We start from the raw sequence: 19,898 nt of genomic DNA on the forward strand, positions 1-19,898 counted from the left end.
CATCTGAGAGAGGCTGGGGAAAGGCCATGTCTCAGTCTCAACCTCTCTTAACCTGAGATGGGCTGACATATTTAACAATAAATATCATGAGAGCTTGTGTGGTGTATGTGAGTGTGAGGGGGGGCAGAGGGAGAGATAGAAAGATGTTCTGCTGATTCACTGCTGCAGTGTGAGTTTGCTTATCCTCAGTTACACCTGGGACCCACACCTGGCCCTCTGACAGAACCGAAGCCCACACACACACACTTGGGGTTCACTCCTGGCCCATTGACGGAGGCTCATGAGCAGGGCTGGACTGGGACAAAAAAAATGGCCCTGACATTTTTGCTCAGACCGGCCCACCACAATCCGTCGGACACCACCCACCAGTACACCAAAAGAGTTAAGAGATGTGATTGGGCCAGCCCAGTGTCAGTATGGAAAATGAACCAATGGGCCACTGTCCCTGCTTTATGGGCCGGTCGTTGGCCAATTTTTTTTTTTTTTTTTTAATAAATAAAAAATTATTTAAAGATTTATATATATATATAAAATATCATATCGGCCCAAAGTGCGTCGGCCCACCGGGCATTGCCCGGTATGCCAGTTTACCAGTCTAGGCCTGCTCATTAGACACACACACACACACACACACTCTTATCAGTCAGCCATCATTTATGCTACCTTTCTCTGAGGAGGTAGATTCTGTCCCAACAGCACCTATTGATTACCACCTTCTCAATCGCTTACTTAACACACACACACACACTGACACAGACACAAACACAGACATATGCTGAATTACACTCACAAAACACAAACAGACACACACCGACACACACACTCCTGGACACGGCAGTCGATTGGAGGGCATGCAGGTTCACATGCAGATCTGGAAGGAGGAGCCCAGTGGAGCAGAGAGGAGATGACTGGGCAGGGGTGGAGAAAAACATACTGCACGTATAACTAATATCAGGAATAGTGAGGTAACATATCCTACATGCTGTTTTTAGTTAGAGCACTACTTAGGAGCCAGTAGAACAACATTTTGTTCATAAGTGCACTCAGTCTGTATGGTTGAATGACAATAAAAACTATCTCTCTATGTCTGTCCAAGTCTATACTCAAAACAAAAGATCCTGTTCACTGTTATAAAATGTTAGTAGTGGCATAGGCATCTAAGAAAGCCCAATGTATTATTCACACTCTTCAGCGATTGTCTGGGAAACCAACCTGCAGTGGCGCTGTGTGAGTGACAGGTGGAGAGATGCTTGGCCTCTGTCAGGATGACCCTGACTGTCCTTGAGAGAGAGAGATGGAGAGAGAGAAAGATGGAGAGAGAGAAAGATGGAGAGAGAGAAAGATGGAGAGAGAAAGAGTCCATTGTATCCATAGAAGAAAACTGCATTTATTCACTAGTCTCACCACTAAGTCTGGGATATTTGATACAGCAGCTGACAGACCAGCAGGCATGCCCAATAACCTGCTACCAGGCCCTTCATTTCCTCACAGGTACATCACGAATATACTGGCTAGAGCTCAGTGATAAAGCATTCGACTGCAGATCCAAATGTTGCAAGTTCAAATCCCCCTACGCTGTATGTGGCTTTGAATAAAAGTGTCAACTAACTGAATACTTTTCCATTTATTTACCACACTACAGGTAAATGGTTTCAACACTTAGACAGGAAGTGGGTGGGGGAGGAAAGGGTTATATTTAGATCTTAGGAGAGGAGACAGAGAAAAGAAAAGGGAAGCTCCCTTTGGGGTAAGAATGGAGGTGTGTGATAGAGAGAGGGAGAGGAGAAATGGAGAAGTGGAGGAGGGGGATTCACCTTGTAGGGGAACAGAGCTGTCCTGGCACACTCATGGCTGACTCAGCTACATCACAATTAAGTCTGGACTTGCATTGCCTTGTACTGGACCATGCTGTGTGTTCGTGTGTGTGTTTGTGTGTGTGACAGCCAGGCTTGCTTTTAGGTAAATTGTGTTCAACTAGCGCCATCTAATGGACATTTAACATAGTTTATCGTAGTTGTAAACTAGTAAACTAGTTGGTCGTTAGGGGGAGCAATATATTCGTGCGTGTTACAGCAAAGAGAGGGAAAGTGAAAAATGTAAACAGTACCGAAGCTAAAGCTGTTTTTTTCACTTGTGGAAAACCGATAAGTGGTCTGTTTAATAGTGTCGCAAAGTCAGGATGACTGCCGAAACACGTTTGTCGTTACTTGACACATGGATACAAGAAAATAACGACATAGTAAAAAAGTGGGAGGTGAGTTAGTTTGTTTCGTGTAAGAACGTGCTCGTTGTACAGTAAACTTGTTAGATATGTTACCCACGCACATATTTTCATTTATTTTCAGCAACGTGACAGTGTTATTCAAGACAACATTCAGACTTTATTGAAACGATGTCATCTGGAAAGTCACAAGCTACTTCAGAAAATCCAAGGTCTTCTGCCAGCACATGCAATCTATAACTGTCTTGTCCCGTTCAGCCTTTAACTGACTCTCACCACTAGATCTCTTCCCTTCTCTTCACTTCCCACTCCTACAGGTATCCCTGCAGTCTCAGACCATGTCCAGTTGGAGCTGACAGTTGTGTATAACTGCTGTGTTTTCTCCTTAAGTCAGTCACAACTCTCCGAGGCAGAGCAGGTCCTCACACAAGGCTTGAAGAGAGGTAAGGAGGCAATGCCTTTGTTATATAGAGATTATCTGGCGATGACTTGGCGTATGTCAAACCCATTACTTGTATTTATTTGTTGATGACATATTTAACTGCAACTATAGTCAAAGGATTCACTACTGTCACACAAATGATGCACCAAAGGCTCCATGACTCTGGGAGACCCTTTCAACCTCCTCCCCCTCTCTCTGAACCCCAGGTCTAGAGGTGTTGGGTTGGGATCCTCCTCCAGGTGCTGGCCTAGCACAGTTCTGGAGTTACGTTTCAGCCAAGCCTCCGGGAGGCTCAGCTGTAAGCTCCTGTCTCCAGCAGCTGCTCTGCTTCAGCTGGGCGCTCTGGCTAGCCACCTGCCAACTGGCAATCATACAAGACATGCAGGTGTGTGTGTGTGTGTGCATATGTCTGTTTGCTTATGTAGACTGGGATTACATCACCTGCCTGAAATGATTCCTCTCACTTAAGACAGACCCTATTTCCATTGCTTGCAATATAACTTTTTATTCAACAGTGGAAAATACATAACTTACCTCACCTAGACACACCTCTGTTTGGGAAATTGGGTCAATATTTTGTTCACATACTTACTACTATACTTACTTAGAGATTAGGCTAAAGAACATAGTGTAACACATACCCTGGTTTTTCAGATGTAGAGTATAAGAGTAATGTGTACAAGCCAGATATCCCTGTTAAAACATTTGTATAGTTGAACAAAAATGAGTTTATCTGAGGTTGTTTGAATGCCTCCTGTACTGTAGGAGGCGCTGCTCTCTCTCTCCGAGGGTCTGGGAGATGAGGGGCTGGGTGAGAGGAGCAGTGCGGGGGCGTGGAGGGAGAAGAGCGCCCCTCCCAGGCCGCAGGTGGTCCTGGACCCCAGAGAGCTGAGGGACATCCTGCAAATCTGCACAGTCATTGCTCAAGGTCTGCACCAATCACAGCTCTCGCTCAAGGTCTTCACCAATCACAGGTCTGCACCATATACAGTATATGGTCGGCGCTGATCAAAGACTGACACATGTTAGCTTGAGATGTGCCTTGATCTTGGGAGTTTTTCCTTGTCTCCTTTGAGGGTTGTACATGCTCTTCTATGGGCATCTGTGCAGTGCTCTGTGACATTGCTTGTAGAAAGGGCTGTACCAATAAAATGACTATTCTTGTCAATACACTAAACTGCCTGAATGAATAGTGGTCTTATCAGTAAGATAAGCCTTTTTTTTAAGGCCTCTTTATACAGTTCCTTTGATTCTGTGCATTGATGGATCATGTCATATCAAATCAGGTGCTGATTGGCTGGTGGAGGGCCTGTGTTCTGAGGCCCTGTGTGTTCTCCAGACTGGACCCTCTCTGCCAGCCCCCAGAGTCCAGCTGGCACACACACACCTCCTGTCAGGCATCTGCCTTGCACGCACGGTACACACACACTCACACACAAACTGAAAAATATAAAACACACACCTCTTACTAAGCCCCATTGCTCACAATTTGTTTGTTGTTGTTGTGCTTTCCAGTGTCACCTTCAGGTGTTTAGAGTGTGTGTTGTCTGTGTTTCCAGGGTCGTCCCCACAGTGCACTCCAGTGCTTTAGGAAGGCGATGGAGGTGGACTCCAGATGTGTATCTGCTCTGCACCAAAGCATTCTGGTCTATCAGCAGCTTGGAAACACTCAGGCAGAGATACAGGGTCTTCACCTGCTGCATTCAGTAAGTCACACACACAAACGCATGCACTCACCACTCATCCACACACACACATTGCAGGGGAGATACACAGAGCTTGTGTTTGCTTCCAGATGCTGGTGTTGCAACCAGCAGTTGAGTCTGGAAACCCTTTGCTCCGCCCTTCTTCTCTTCTTCACGGCCAATCCCTGAGCCTCCTGCTGGCTGTCCCCTCCCCCCTCGGCGTGCTACACAGTCTGGCGTTGAAAAACGTTCTCCATGGCAGGTAAAGGGGCCAACTAGCGGCCAATCATCAACAGTCTCACTGTCCTTCCTGTGAATAACCCTTCAGGAATTAAACAAATCAAGATCCCTTTTGTTGGCACCAAAATACCGATAGACCTGTGCACTTTTGATCCTTGATGTTATGCTGTAGTGCTTCTCTGCACTATTTGTACGTCCCTTTGGATCAACACTGATTGAATCACGTAAACGTGGTGTGGTGTGCTTGCTGCTGGTATTACAGGCTGTCAGAGGGAGCGGAGCTGTACTTGGACCTGCTGGCTGAACTCCAGTCTGGAGACCAACACACTGTGAGTCCATGCAAGCAGTTCCTTCACGTCACGAATGACATACATATAGCTTAGTGGTTAGAGCACCTGACTGAGAGGTTTAGAGGTTGAAATCCCCCTTCTGTATTTTGCTTTGGATGAAAACGTCAGCTAAATGAACCCCCCCCCCCCCCAGTCTCAGGTGGGCGTAGCCGATGCCCTGCCCCTCCCAAGGTTACCCAAGATCTACTTGGAGGCTGGCTCCGCCCTCCTCGCTGCCAAGCGACCAGCCGACGCCCTGGCACTGTGTGATGAGGTCATCAACACCACTCTGGACCTGCTGCCCAATAAGAGGCTGAACCTGGAGGAGGAGGAGTTGGGGGATGGGGCTGAGGCCGGGTCTGGGGCCCTGGACCGGCTGGAGACAGTGCTCTGGGCTGGCTCTGCTCACCTCCTCCAAGCCCACTGCCAAGCCCACCTAAAGGACTGGAAACAGGCCGTGGAGCTGTACACCAGGTCAGAGGGGCTGGAGGATTGGAGCAGTGTTGCTGGGATATTCCTATGTCTCAGTCTTTGTATGGAACCTATGTGTACTAGCTTATTGAGTGTGTGTGTGTTTCGTTTCAGGTGCATCAACTTGGTTGTGAAGGTGTGTGTCCTCCAGAAAGGTGAGTTTTGGTGGTACCTTAGAGATGACACTCTACTTTGTGTGTGTGTGTGTTGTTGTACAGACACTGCATAGACAATGCAGTGCGTAAAACAAACCAGATATTCTCTATTGAATGTTCTACGCATTGATATGCTGCAGACGGGACTCCGGTGCCCCCAGCTGCCGACCCAGCGCCCGGGCCCCACAGGGGGGGCCTGCTAGCCCTCCGCAGGCTGAAGGGACTGGCTCTGGCCGGCCGGGGCATCAGCTTCACCCAGAGAGACCAGCTGAGGGAAGCTCTGAGGGACCTTCAGCTGAGCCTGCAGGCATCTGCAGGTACACACCCCAGCTCTGCTGTGTTCTGGACCTAAAAACGTCATCGACGCATGCGGAAAGAAAAGGGCCTTTTGTTTAACTGTGCTTGGGCGAGGGTTTGTTCTTGGAAGTGAAGAGGTTGACTGATGATCACCTTTTGTAGGGTAGGGTAGGGGGTTTGGTGTCTTTGGTGTGGCAGAGTTGTGGGTTCCTGTGTTCCAGGGTGCATGCAGGCAGAGCTGTGGCTGGGGGAGGTGCTGTGGAGGCTGGGGAGGAGACAGGAAGCTACAGGCAGCTGGCAGAGGGCCTGGAGCTCCAGCAGGGAACCCCCATCAGAGTAAGTTCAACATTAACATGATACCCCTCACCTCACTTTTCTGATCACAGTTAGGTTATGTGATCTGGGAGGTAACGTGTTGTGCTTAAGGACCATGTAGCAAGTGCCTGCTGTAGAATAGATGAAAGCATCTGCTAAATCAACACATTACAATCACATTCTCACTGTCAAGCGTTAGGTTGAACCCCTGTCTAATCCTGACCCCTGCACCCTTACCCCACCTCTGCCTCCTCCATCCAGGGGCCTCCCTCTCTACCTTCAGGACCCCCAGAGTGGCCCCTCCCTGGACCCTGCAGACCTGCAGCAAAGGCTGGAGGAATTCACTCTATCTCTCCGCCCTGGAGGGGTCTCATAAGAGCCAGGTGGTACCCTACCACCTACAGGACTGACCTAACAACCAGACTCTGGATCATGGATCAAATCCACCAATGTTTGTGAGAGCTTGGCACACCGATTGGAGAATGCCGGTCTACAAAGTTTGGACCCAGAGTGAATATAGATTTATTTGGTGTCCCAAGCCCACTTAGGACTTGTTGAAAGCCAGAACCAGTCTGGAAGAAGAGATAAGAGGTGCCTGTAATCAGACTGAGGACTCGTTTGGGAGGTGTCGCTAGAATGCCCTCAGTCCTGTAAATTCTCTTGGCACCAATTCAAGTCCTGTTAATTCCACACCATATCTTCTGTCTTTTTCCTGGATGTTGATGGAGATTTATGATGTATGTACGTCCTTATTTAAATTCTTTGAATTTTTTATTATTAGGGATTTGTGTGCCTTTCTGTGATGTAACTGTGCCAAATGTATGTTTTCTTCAGAGGATTTGTAACAGTAGTAAGACACAAGTTGAACTTTGATAACAGCTGTTTCAGCACGGCTGGTGCATAAATGAATTAATATTCTTATTTTAGAAGCAGGAATCAAATTAAGACGACCTAGAGCTTTCCAGTAAAAGTTAAAGGGACATCGAATCAAGACGCGGTGGACTTCTATTGGTTGACGGAAGTCTGAGGACAGACACCTAGACCAATCCTAATAGCATTACCAAATACTCTATGGAGAATAATGGAACGAATTGGAAACCAGTTCTGAGTTGTAGGACAGCCCACATATGTTATCTGACATCCAATTGGCTAAAACTGAACAAAGTTCAAGAACACGGGAAAATAAACATTTCTCTCATTGGGTACTCGCGTTTAGTAGGCGTATCCCTTTCCGCCATCCCTTCTGATGTGCTCCGGTCGGTCTGCTGTAGCTAGTCCAAGGAAAGAAACGGAAAAGAACGTTGTGAAGCAAATTAGCGACCGAGCTTCACAAATAGCGTGTTAGCTTATTTTTATTTATACGAACTATTTCTGGAGGAACACCATGGCCTCGGCGGCAGAGTGAGTAAATATTTGTTGACGAAAATAGTTATTTTCTAGTGGTTATGTCCGGTCTAACAATATTTTACCTCAGCTGCGTAGAAAGAATGGCGTGCTAGGCTAGCAAAGTACGGCTATTAGTAAGATAGCTTGTTCACGACAATTCAGTCAGTAGGCTAGGATGGAATACAATCCCAAAAGCAATTGACATCTGATGTATGCCGGTGTGGACCGATCTGCTTTACAAACAACTTGCCAACAAGCCGTTTTAGTAGTCGCTTTGTCTTAATTGTTAGGCACCCAGATTGACAGACGACGACTGCATTGACAAAGCACAACTCACGCTAGCTAGCTACGAGCTAACCTAGCTAGGCTAGCTAGCTACCAAACAATTTCTTGCATAAGAACAGGGCCTACCGGCACCTTTATTGAGTTTGCTAATGTTGTCTATCCAGCCAAAGGCATTCAATATATATTAGCATCGCATGGGTCACAGGCTGTCTTGACACATCATAATATACATGACTTAACAGCTCGTTAACTTTGCTAAAGTCTTCACTGCCCTCCAGCTAGCTTAGCTAACTGTTAGATCCGGGTAAGTGGCCTTCCAATATTTTGACAGCCACAACCAGGCTGCTCCTTATTTTAGTAGAATTTCAAAATCATTGCATGTTGTCATAGCACTCGTGATTTAGCCGCATCATATTTTGTGACGTTAGCTTGCTGGGTTAGCTAGTTGTACACCAATGTATCATTGTAGCGAAAGGTGGTGGACAATGTGGCGGACAGCTTAAATTATTAATAGAGAACCACTTAATAGTTTTCTCTTTTGCTGTGTCATCTGAGCTAGCTAGCTACCTACCTAGCTCCGAGCTAGTAAGCTAACGTAGTCGGTTAGCAAGCTACCGTTTCTAAAAAATTATCTAGCGGCTCAATAACAATTTAATATTTAGGTCGTTGACTGGTCAACAATGGGGGACCGAAAACGGGGGCATGAAACTAGGTTAAGAACGTTTGGTTATAGTTACGGGTCAAAAGTAAACGTGTTTTCACAGATTATCTAATCTGGCATTCTTTTTCTTTTCTTTTTCACAGTACCAAAAATGATGATCTTTCCACCGCGATCCTGAAACAGAAAAGTAGACCCAACAGACTGATTGTCGATGAGTCAATCAACGAGGACAACAGCGTGGTCTCCCTCTCTCAGGTTAGATATTCAATGGAATGGTTCATAACAAGTTTCCACTTTCGGTTTGCCTCTGTGAAAAGCACCTATATCAACAAGGCAAGTATGCCATGGCTGTGAACCAAAACCATAAAATTGTGTGTTTGTTTGTTTGTCTGTGTGTGTATATTAGGCTAAAATGGATGAGCTGCAGCTCTTCCGTGGCGACACGGTGTTGATGAAGGGGAAGAAGAGGCGGGAGACCGTGTGCATCGTCCTGTCTGATGACACCTGCTCCGACGAGAAGGTGCGCATGAACAGGGTGGTCCGCAACAACCTGAGGGTCCGCCTTGGTGACGTCATCAGGTGAGAACCAAATCAACACAACACACACTTCTCTGTACATACACAACACGCACCCTCCTCCTTTGTAAATAAACTCAGCACACAGCTTCTTCCTAGGTAAGCTGTCATCTGCGTCTAGTAACCCAGACTCACTGACTTTACTCTGGGCAGTGCTGTCCAAAAAAAAGCTGTAAAGTCACAAGAGTGGTTCCTGAGTGTCTGTGTGTGCTGCAGTATCCAGCCATGTCCAGATGTGAAGTACGGGAAGAGGATCCACGTTCTCCCCATCGACGACACCGTGGAGGGCATCACTGGAAACCTGTTTGAGGTCTACCTCAAGCCCTACTTCCTTGAAGCCTACCGGCCCATTCGCAAGGGTGAGCGTCACACGCCTAGGCCGCGCACGCACATACACGCGTCCCTTCCCACCACACACACACACACAGTCCTCCCCCACACACGCATACGCACGTACGGAGGGCTAAGTTATTAACTGAGCTCCCCTGACTCGCGGCAGAATGAATGGTTTCCCTCATTTGCATCTCCTCCCTGCGAAGGCGACATCTTCCTGGTGAGGGGGGGCATGCGAGCCGTGGAGTTCAAGGTGGTCGAGACCGACCCCTCCCCCTACTGCATCGTCGCCCCGGACACAGTCATCCACTGCGAGGGAGAGCCAATCAGGAGAGAGGTGGGTAAATGGCCCCAGCCAATGACAGCCGCAAACAAAAGGGCAGCGTTCCAAACCCCCTTGTCTGGGTTGACTGTGCGCAGGATGAGGAGGAGTCTCTGAACGAGGTGGGCTACGACGACATCGGGGGCGTGAGGAAACAGCTGGCCCAGATCAAGGAGATGGTGGAGCTGCCCCTCAGACACCCTGGGCTGTTCAAGGCCATCGGCGTCAAGGTGGGACACGCGCACACACACACACACACGCACACACCCTTTAAGCCACAGATCAACATGTCCACACTGAGAGTTGATGTTTATTGATGAGTGGACGGTAATGCATGGGATCTTACCAGTAAGACTTTTTGGGAGCGGCACTGCTGTCTGTTTACGCCAGAGGTGAATAGATGTAAATGAAAGATCTTCACCTCCCCCTAGCCCCCTCGAGGTATCCTGCTGTATGGACCCCCTGGTACAGGCAAGACCTTGATCGCCCGGGCCGTGGCCAATGAGACCGGAGCCTTCTTCTTCCTCATCAACGGTAAGAGACGCTGCAGAACTGTCTGCTTTAGAACCGTGTTTCTCTAGAACCCTGTATGTCGAGAACCCTGTGTATTTCTAGAACCCTTTGTGGTCGCTGGACCTCAGCTGCTGTGGCTATTCTTAGAGGACGTGTCGCAGCGCTAGTGGAGGTCAGGGATTAGACCCAGGACAAGGGGACACTCAGCCCTGAGACGGCAGCACTAGGGCTGGGGGCTCTGGTTTCAGGACGGGTCTGACCGGTCGTGACTGCCGTGTTTTCCCAGGCCCTGAGATTATGAGCAAGCTGGCTGGAGAGAGCGAGAGCAACTTGAGGAAGGCCTTCGAGGAGGCCGAGAAGAACGCCCCCGCCATCATCTTTATCGACGAGCTGGACGCCATCGCTCCCAAGAGAGAGAAGGTGAGGAGGGAGAGAGGCAGGCGTGAAGGATCCTTAACCTGGAGAGCAGTGGAACGTTGGTGAGCTAGGATGTTAAAGTGTGTGTGTGTGTGTGTGTGTGTAGACCCACGGGGAGGTGGAGAGGCGTATCGTGTCCCAGCTGCTGACCCTGATGGACGGCCTGAAGCAGAGGGCTCACGTCATCGTCATGGCAGCCACCAACAGACCCAACAGCATCGACCCCGCCCTCAGGAGATTTGGTTAGACCCTCACATTCATACTTACACATTTTCATAATGCCATTCATGCTTTATATGATGGTCTGGGTGAGTCGTTCTGGTTCAGTGTGTGTTTCCCAAAGTTTGTGTTATTCTTAGCGTGTGGTGTTGTTGTTCAGGGCGGTTCGACAGGGAGGTGGACATTGGCATCCCAGACGCCACAGGCAGACTGGAGATCATGCAGATCCACACCAAGAACATGAAGCTGGCTGACGATGTGGACCTGGAGCAGGTACACACACACCCACACCTGTCAGTCCTGTTTCTCTGGGATATAAAAAGCCCCACATGCCAGTCAAATGCCATGCCGTGTAGCAGTACCAGCCTGCCCGGTGTAGCAGTACCAGCCTGCCCGAGTCAAACTGGTAGAACACCTCCTGTTTGACATTTAGCTACAGGCACATGTGGAGTTATTAACCCTGCTCCTCTAGTACACAGACACACACTGTATTAATCATTCCCCATGTGGGCGCTTTAATCAAAAGCGACATACACAAAAACACATAGGAAATACAGTAGAAAATCAAGGATTGGAAGTGCCCAGTTCTGACAGTATCTCGGTGTTCAGTGTCAATGGAATGGTCTGTATTTACCAGGCAGCTGTACTCAGTCAGATGGTTTAGCGGTTAGGGAATTGGGCTAGTAATCAAAAGGTCGCTGGTTCAATTCCCGGCCGTGCCAAATGACGTTGTGTCCTTGGGCAAGGCACTTCACCCTACCTACTTGCCTCGGGGGGAATGTCCCTATACTTACTGTAAGTCGCTCTGGATAAGAGCGTCTGCTAAAATGTCTAAATGTAAAATGTACCCATGGATCTGTTACCGCGGTAACGGCTGGCGTGTGCGTTTCTCAGGTGGCCAACGAGACCCACGGGCACGTGGGGGCCGACCTGGCGGCGCTGTGCTCCGAGGCGGCGCTGCAGGCCATCAGGAAGAAGATGGACCTGATCGACCTGGAGGACGAGACCATCGACGCCGAGGTCATGAACTCCCTGGCCGTCACCATGGACGACTTCCGGGTGAGAATCTCAACGGCTTCTGTACCGGGGTCCAGACCTCCTGCCTGGAGTGGAGCGCAGCCCCATGACATGTTTTCCTCCTAGAGGAGGCTACGATGTAATGACTGTGTGTGTGTGTGTGTGTGTCCAGTGGGCGCTGAGCCAGAGCAACCCATCAGCTCTGAGGGAGACGGTGGTGGAGGTGCCCAACATCTCCTGGGAGGACATCGGAGGGCTGGATGATGTCAAGAGAGAGCTGCAGGAGCTGGTCCAGGTAGAGCTCTCTCTCTCACACTCACTCTTACACTCACTCTCTCACTCTCTCTCACACTCTCTCTTACACTCACTCTCTCACACTCACTATCTCACGGCCGACTCTCCTCCCCCAGTACCCAGTGGAGCACCCCGACAAGTTCCTGAAGTTCGGCATGACCCCGTCCAAGGGCGTGCTGTTCTACGGCCCCCCCGGCTGCGGTAAGACCCTGCTGGCCAAGGCCATCGCCAACGAGTGCCAGGCCAACTTCATCTCCATCAAGGGGCCCGAGCTGCTCACCATGTGGTTCGGGGAGTCCGAGGCCAACGTCAGGGAGATCTTTGACAAGGTGAGGCCTTGGATCCATAGCTGCAGAGGGATTGGGGTTAGGATAGTGATGCGTGTGTTTGGGACAGATCTAAACCCTCTTCTCTCTCTCTGTGTGTGTCCAGGCCCGGCAGGCCGCGCCCTGCGTCCTCTTCTTCGACGAGCTCGACTCCATCGCCAAGGCCCGCGGCGGCAACGTGGGCGACGGCGGCGGCGCGGCCGACCGCGTCATCAACCAGATCCTGACGGAGATGGACGGCATGTCCAGCAAGAAGAACGTGTTCATCATCGGCGCCACCAACCGGCCCGACATCATCGACCCGGCCATCCTGCGCCCCGGGCGCCTGGACCAGCTCATCTACATCCCCCTGCCCGACGAGAAGAGCCGGATCAACATCCTCAAGGCCAACCTCCGCAAGAGCCCCATCGGCAAGGTAGGGGCCTCTCTCTCTCCCCCCCGCTCACATCTCAGCCTGCTGGGAAGCAACGATCGATATGTTGAAGACTGTTCTTCTACAAGACAATTATTAGTCAGACACACAGCCATACATTACGAGATCAATTCTGGCCTCTGAAGGTTAAAACATGGATCGTGTTTCTGATGTTCTGGCTGATTGGTGAACACCTGCTCTCTGATAGGACGTGGACCTGGACTTCCTGGCCAAGATGACCAATGGCTTCTCTGGCGCTGACCTCACGGAGATCTGCCAGCGGGCGTGTAAACTGGCCATCAGAGAGAGCATCGAGAACGAGATCAGGAGGGAGAGGGAGAGGCAGACCAACCCGTCCGCCATGGTCAGTACTGCTCCCTCCTCTGGGCCCTTCCTCTCCTCCTACACTCCTCCCTCTCTCCTACACTCCTCCCTCTCCTCTCCTCCCTACACCACTCTCTCCTCTCCTACACTCCTTCCTCTCCTCTCCTTCCTACACCACTCTCTCCTCTCCTACACTCCTTCCTCTCCTCTGTCTGCACTCTACTCACCTGCCTGTCCAGGAGGTGATTTCATCAGTGTCTCTCTCTCTGTCTGTCCAGGAGGTGGAGGAGGACGACCCCGTCCCAGAGATCAGGAAGGACCACTTCGAGGAGGCCATGCGCTTTGCCCGCCGCTCCGTCAGCGACAACGACATCCGCAAATACGAGATGTTTGCCCAGACGCTGCAGCAGAGCAGGGGCTTCGGCAGCTTCAGGTGTGTGTGTGTGTACATGCACGTCTTTCACGGTTGTGTAAAAAGCTAGACCTTACATTTAGTCATTTAGCAGAAACTCTTATCCAGAGCGACTTACAGTAAGTACAGGGACATTCAACCTGAGGCAAGTAGGGGTGATGTGCCTTGCCCAATGACATGTCATTATGCACGGCCGGGAATTGAACCAACAACCTTCTGGTTATTAGCCCGACTCCCTAACCGCTCAGCCATCTGACCCCCCCATTCTCTAACCTTGTTTCCCTCGGCCGGCAGGTTTCCCACCAGCACTGCGGGGGGCAGCGGTCCAAGCCAGGGCACAGGAGGCAACAGCGGAGGGCCGGTCTTCAACGAGGACAACGACGACGACCTGTACGGATAGACGAGACACAGCGCCCCACTGTGGCCTACACCGGGATCACACCTGTACAAAAACTCACCCGATTCCACCTTTTTAGGACTTTGTGCTTCTTTGTGTTTTTTCTTTTTTGTATGATTCCCCTCTGATGGAAAAAGCATGTAGCTGCTTGGTTTTTGCTCTGGTTTGGATGTGGGAGAAGGGGGGTAGAGGTGAAATGCCATTGGCTGATAAGAACAGGGGCGGGGGGAGTGTTGGGCCTCATTCTGAATATATCACAACCCTATACATGAATGACTACAGATGGGATTCTATGGTAGATTATAAGAACAGAAAAGAGGAAAAAACAAACAAATTGCTAATAACTTCATTTTTTATGAACAGTAGCATATAATGTCTGACAAGTTTGAAAATGTTGAAAATAAAATCTCACTTAATTAAAATGTGATTATCTAGTATGGGTCTTCATTGTACTATAGTTAAAAGGTAAGTGGTGATTCTCATCTGTAATTAAACATTGTAAACACATGAGGACAGTACTGGACTGAAACAGTTCTCCTAGATCCACATGTTTAAAATATAGTGAACTCTGAATCAGAATCAGAGTATTAGCCATTTAGACAAATACATTTCAGGCCGTTTGCAACAGTGATTGAAAATACATTTAACACTTGTGTTATTGTAGGGTCATTGTGACCCGTCGTGTTGCGACAACTTAACCTAATACAAAAATAAAGTGAAGCATTTTCTTTTAACCGTCGGGCTGTCTCACACCCCCCACAGCGTGAAGGTTAAAATAAAATTATTTTGTTTTTGCATTGGGTAAAGGGGTTGCAGGTTGTCGCAACACAACGATGGGTCGTTGTGACCAGAAGGCAGCATAAGGGTTAAAATGCAAAGACAGTCTTCAGTGGGGTTGGGATTCTAATTTTGAGTCTTGAGATCAGTAAGAATCCAGGAAGGGGAAATGAGGATGTTCTGCATCCCTCCACACCCTCTCACCATCCCTCTGCAAAGATCACACACACCCACACCCACCCAACAGTTAGAGGAAAATCAGCCAGTGAACAAGTCAGGGACATACAGAGCTGAGTCAGGCCCAGTGACGCTCACCTCTACTGCTGGCACGATGAAACGCTGATTGTGGTTGAGCGAGGCGATCTCCTCCATGTCGCTCTCTGAGAGGCTGAAGTCAAACACCTGCAGGTTCTGCTGGACCCGGGAGGGCGTGACACTCTTAGGGATGCACACCACGCCCCTCTGCACGTGCCACCTGAGAACACACACACACACACCTGAACACTCAGACTGGTCTATACGTGCGATTGATGCATTGAGTGGACAACTTGTTTTGAGTGGGCCGGTCTGACAGTAAAACTCCCGGGCCACTTTTTCCCCCCAGTCCGTCCCTGCCTGTGTGTGAACTACACCTCAAACCAGGCTGAACGTTGGGTCGTAAGTATCTGACAAGGAGAGGCCTGGGGCTGGGGATGGCCTACCTAAGGATGACCTGGGCAGGGCTCTTGTGGAGCCTCTGGGCGATGGCCCCCAGTTTGGGCTCCTCCAGCAGGCAGGGCTCACTAGGCGAGGCCCAGGGCCGGTCCCCGCTGCCCAGGGGGCTGTAGGCCGTCACACACACAGCCACCGAGCGGCAGTGAGACAGCAGCTCCCTCTGGGACAGATACGGGTGACACTCCACCTGCAACCAGGACAGAGTTACACTAGACTTTGTTTGGATACGTTCAAAAGAACATCCTCTCTCTTGTAGGCTCTCTCTAGCTCTCCCCACTCTTTTTTCCTCTGTCTCGCTCTCTCACTACCCCCCTCTCTCTTTTTCACACACACACACACACACCCTCTCTCTCTCTTACCTGGTTGACAACAGGCTTGTGTTTGGCAATGCGGAGGACATCATCGGTCTGTCTCGCGTTGAAGTTGGACAATCCGATGGCTTTCACCAGACCCTCGTCTACCAGAGTCTCCATGGCAACCCAGGTGTCCCGGTAGTGTGTGTCGGCGTAACACACACTCCCGTCCGCCCTCTTAGGCATGAGTTCTGGCCCACGTCTGGACACACAATGAAGTTACACAAGAAACATCCAGTATTTCGGACTGTTACAGAGTGGGAACATCTGGGTGTGTGTGTGTTGCTCACTGGAAGGCCATGGGCCAGTGCATGAGGTAGAGGTCCAGGAAGGAGAGGCCCAGCTGGGCCAGGCTGCTCCTGCAGGCCTGCTCCACGTCCTCAGGGTGGTGCTGGGTGTTCCACAGCTTGGACGTCACAAACACCTCGTCTCGGCGCAGCGCCTGGGGACGCCGTGACGACACACGGACGGATTTAGAGGACGCTTTCATCCGGAGCGGGATTTGAGCCCGTGCCGTCGAATGCTGGAAGCGCTGAGCTATACCCATCCCTCTGCGGGTTGTCTCACTTTACTGTAAGATTCCCCATTGCTGATGAACATATACTGAAGGAATGATCTGTCATTATGTTGCTGTGCATATGATGGTTAGGGTTATCGGAGGGTCAGTTAACCTCAAAACATGTACAGCTGGTGGGACCTTGAAGAGAAAAGTTGAAGGTTGGTGATATCTATAATCTAATGATATGATATGATATGATATTCAACAGTGCCGTTACGGCCCTCTTTGCCCCTCCCTCTCACCTTCCCAGGCCCCACCCTCTCTGCCAGGGCGTCGCCCACTTCCTGTTCGTTGCTGTAGGCAGCGGCACAGTCGATGTGTCTGTAACCACAGTCTAGAGCGGCTAGGACCGCCTGCTTCACCTGCAGACACACACACACACAGAGAGAGATGTACTCTCAAACACAAATCACACACACACACAGATATACTCTCAAACACAATAACACACATGCACACAAGTGTACTCTCAAACACAATCACACTCTGAAGTGTGTGCTGACCTGTCCAGGGCTGCTCTTCCAGGTGCCCAGCCCTACCAAGGGCATCTTCTGACCTGACGACAGAGTCACAAAGGAACTCATGACCGCAGCTCACAGGATGAGGCAGTTACAGTTTAGTTTACTGTAAAGAGAGAAACACAGACACACACACACAGTCATGGATGGATTAAGAAACCACGGGCCCCTGGGCCTGGATGTGTCAAGGCCCCCCCCCCCCCTCCCCGCCTTTTTGTCAGGAATAATATTTATATTATTGTTTAAAAACGTTTCAAAAGTACTCGAGTAATCAACCAAATAAACAACGTTTATATTCCAAAAATATTTGATGTTTGCCTAGTAACCTTAGAGTGTACATTTGTAGCCCACACAACCCTCTCTCTTTCTTGAAAAATTACCATCATAGGCTTAACAATATTATATCTTCAATAAATAGTGTGTTGGGGGTGCTTAGACACAGCTCTAATGCTATTGTTTTGCACTTGCTTTTTGGATTTCTCCCTACAAAGTTGAAGGGCCCATATTGCATGGAGTAACTCAGCCCCTCTAAAGTCCGATAGATAAACTGAGGGGATAAACACTTAAAAGGTATCATGATGGTTTCTTTCTTGTGACATCTTCAAAGTGAATGTTTAGGCTATTTTTTGTTGTTTAATCAGTAGGACTTTTGGGGCCCTGTTAAAGACATTAATGACTTAAGCCTAGCATATACCGGCTATGGCGCATCGTGTCATATCATATCAATACAATACATATCAAGTTAATAACAGCTACGTCACGCAGAGGCTCTGGGTTAGTGGCCCCCTGAGCTCATGGGCCCCTGGGCCTGGGCCCAGAAGGCCCGTTGGTTAATTCATCCCTGCACACAGTCATGGCTTTCCGTTGTTCAAAATAGCTAAGCCTTATAGATGCCTATAGTTGTAGTACTTGCTGTCAGCGCAGTGAAAACATGTATGACTTACTTGCTGAGCTGGGTTGACTGAAGGCTCGGGTTGCAGCAGGGCGAATGACTGATGAATGAAATGATGAAAGAATGAGTGGGTGTGAGCGTGCAGGGCGTTATGCTTCGCACGCTTCGCTTTCGTTAATCAAATACAATAGAGTTGGATGCATGCATCTTAAAGTCTGTGTATCCAAAGTATTCAAAAAATGTATCAAATAAATGAAAATAAGTTTATAAACAAACGAAGTCCTTTTCGCGTGGTTTCGAGCGGGTGAAAAAAGACCGTGGTTTGGAGTCTTCCAGCTGCACACCTGTACCTGGTTCAATTAAAGTACCGACTTCCGGTGATCGTTTTTTTAAACTCAAACTGCGATGCCTTGTAGTAAAGCAAATGGCTCTTAAACACACACAGAAACGTATCGTTGTTCAAACCTAGGCCTACAGTTAGTCGCAGGGGCGTTGTTAGACATAGAACTACTAGTGCACAGGGCCTATTCATACCCCCTTTTTTTCTTTCATTGCTGCGCATAATGCACTACTCGGCTATAGTTCAACTACCCTTGCTTAACCCACTATACAAGTTGTACAGTTCAGGGACGCAAGTTTGATATCAGCTTTGGCAGGGACATCAATAGTTAATGCGAGTTTCACATTAATTTGAGCGCAAACCTACTGTTTTTTTAAGCTTCATGTAATATTGTTTTCATGTTATAGTCAAAAGAAGATGACCGGTAGGCCTATCATTTAGAAACTTTCTTTAGTTTTGTAATGTTTTCATGGCCTACCTCAATTCATGTGTGACGAGTCCGACACCTGGACAGCAGTGGCTATCTGCAGGCTCAGAAGAGCGCGGACATGGAATTCTGGGGTATCGGTTTGTGTTTTTGGTTAAACTGCTTTTATTTTACCAGCGTTCATTTGGGCTACTGCGTTTATTTTTTCCGCGATTATCAATCTAAATGAATACGAGATTTTAGATTTTACGGTGGCACGTACCCCAGTAAAAAAGGGTCTAACGACACCCCTGGTTAGTCGGTCAAACTTGCTGTCCGTGACTCCTGACCCTTGCAGAAATGCAAGTCATCATGAGTCCACTTGTGATGCTGTGTGACTGATTGTCACACGTGTCTGAATTCTTTAACTTTGGCAATGCAATGCACTCCTGGTAGAGTATGTTTGTATGTGTGTGTCATCCGTGTCACCCTGTTCTGACCACAAGCACAGACATATTGGGGGGAACTGGGAATACCCAGTCTTACCCTTGTGGAAACATACATGATATAATTATCTCTGGAGCCAAACCACCTTCCCCCTCTTATCTCTACTCTGCTCCCTACTGGACTTTCTGGAGTTTATTTCAGGAAAGCAATGAACTCTTCACACACTGCCCACCCCCACACCATAACCCTCCCTCTCTTCACCCCCCTGCTTGACAAGGCCACGGTACGCAGCTAGTCTGTCTGAGAGCTGGGAACAGTTGGCCACCAACACAAGCTGTCCACCCTGCCTGCCCTCCGGAGCACAGCCCTGCTGCGGCAGAACCCGCTCACATGACCATCCTCAGGAGTGTCACATCCACTGACCGCGTGGTCATGTGCTCCTTCCTGTACAACCAATCGCCTCTCTAGTTTAGCAGCACAAACGAATCATTCAGAACAGAGAAGAGGAAAGGAGACGCAAATGGCTAGTTGACAACAAATAACAGAAATGCTGACCGTGCTTACCTGGGTAGGAGAGACCTGGTGGGGAGAGGGAACGACAGTGACCGCGTGACGGTGTGATGGTGTCTGTGACCGTGACAGAGGGAGCGGGGACTGTTAAACACAGCCAGATCAAAGTCTGGCAGGAGCTGTTGATCTGTTAAACTGACTTGGGGGAAATATTTACAGAGGATCAGGAATACAGCACACACACACACACACACACACACACACACACACACACACACACACACACACTCATACACTCATGCACAAAGAAGACTTTTCAAAGTTCTCAAAAAA

The 19,898-nt window shown here is 49.2% G+C and overlaps 3 protein-coding genes across 3 annotated transcripts; 2 read left to right on the top strand and 1 right to left on the bottom strand.

Annotated features, from left to right (window-relative positions):
* Positions 1 to 2,075: 2,075 nt before the first annotated feature.
* fancg (FA complementation group G) lies at positions 2,076 to 7,319 on the top strand. The gene is made up of 14 exons (XM_047015925.1): positions 2,076 to 2,254; positions 2,346 to 2,433; positions 2,539 to 2,664; positions 2,870 to 3,048; positions 3,429 to 3,591; positions 3,950 to 4,080; positions 4,223 to 4,369; positions 4,459 to 4,610; positions 4,851 to 4,917; positions 5,072 to 5,391; positions 5,503 to 5,543; positions 5,684 to 5,860; positions 6,062 to 6,176; positions 6,417 to 7,319. The coding sequence occupies exons 1-14, from the start codon at positions 2,180 to 2,182 to the stop codon at positions 6,529 to 6,531; spliced, it is 1,896 nt and encodes a 631-aa protein (XP_046871881.1). The 5' UTR covers positions 2,076 to 2,179; the 3' UTR covers positions 6,532 to 7,319.
* A 101-nt stretch (positions 7,320 to 7,420) lies between these two features.
* LOC124464039 (valosin containing protein) lies at positions 7,421 to 14,476 on the top strand. Its single transcript, XM_047015922.1, has 17 exons — positions 7,421 to 7,556; positions 8,631 to 8,742; positions 8,894 to 9,066; positions 9,280 to 9,422; positions 9,603 to 9,733; positions 9,817 to 9,948; positions 10,150 to 10,252; positions 10,518 to 10,651; positions 10,755 to 10,890; positions 11,028 to 11,140; positions 11,762 to 11,926; positions 12,057 to 12,179; positions 12,295 to 12,507; positions 12,611 to 12,919; positions 13,125 to 13,280; positions 13,519 to 13,673; positions 13,947 to 14,476. The coding sequence occupies exons 1-17, from the start codon at positions 7,540 to 7,542 to the stop codon at positions 14,050 to 14,052; spliced, it is 2,421 nt and encodes an 806-aa protein (XP_046871878.1). The 5' UTR covers positions 7,421 to 7,539; the 3' UTR covers positions 14,053 to 14,476.
* Positions 14,386 to 19,670, bottom strand: akr1a1a (aldo-keto reductase family 1, member A1a (aldehyde reductase)). The gene is made up of 9 exons (XM_047015927.1): positions 19,620 to 19,670; positions 17,915 to 17,962; positions 16,956 to 17,076; positions 16,695 to 16,814; positions 16,184 to 16,335; positions 15,900 to 16,095; positions 15,528 to 15,727; positions 15,142 to 15,301; positions 14,386 to 15,037 (listed from the first exon to the last, which is right to left on the bottom strand). The coding sequence occupies exons 3-9, from the start codon at positions 17,034 to 17,036 to the stop codon at positions 14,972 to 14,974; spliced, it is 975 nt and encodes a 324-aa protein (XP_046871883.1). The 5' UTR covers positions 17,037 to 17,076; positions 17,915 to 17,962; positions 19,620 to 19,670; the 3' UTR covers positions 14,386 to 14,971.
* Between the last annotated feature and the right edge of the window lie 228 nt (positions 19,671 to 19,898).

This window comes from Hypomesus transpacificus, unplaced genomic scaffold (genome assembly GCF_021917145.1).
Source record: "Hypomesus transpacificus isolate Combined female unplaced genomic scaffold, fHypTra1 scaffold_31, whole genome shotgun sequence".
NCBI classification, from domain to species: domain Eukaryota; kingdom Metazoa; phylum Chordata; class Actinopteri; order Osmeriformes; family Osmeridae; genus Hypomesus; species Hypomesus transpacificus.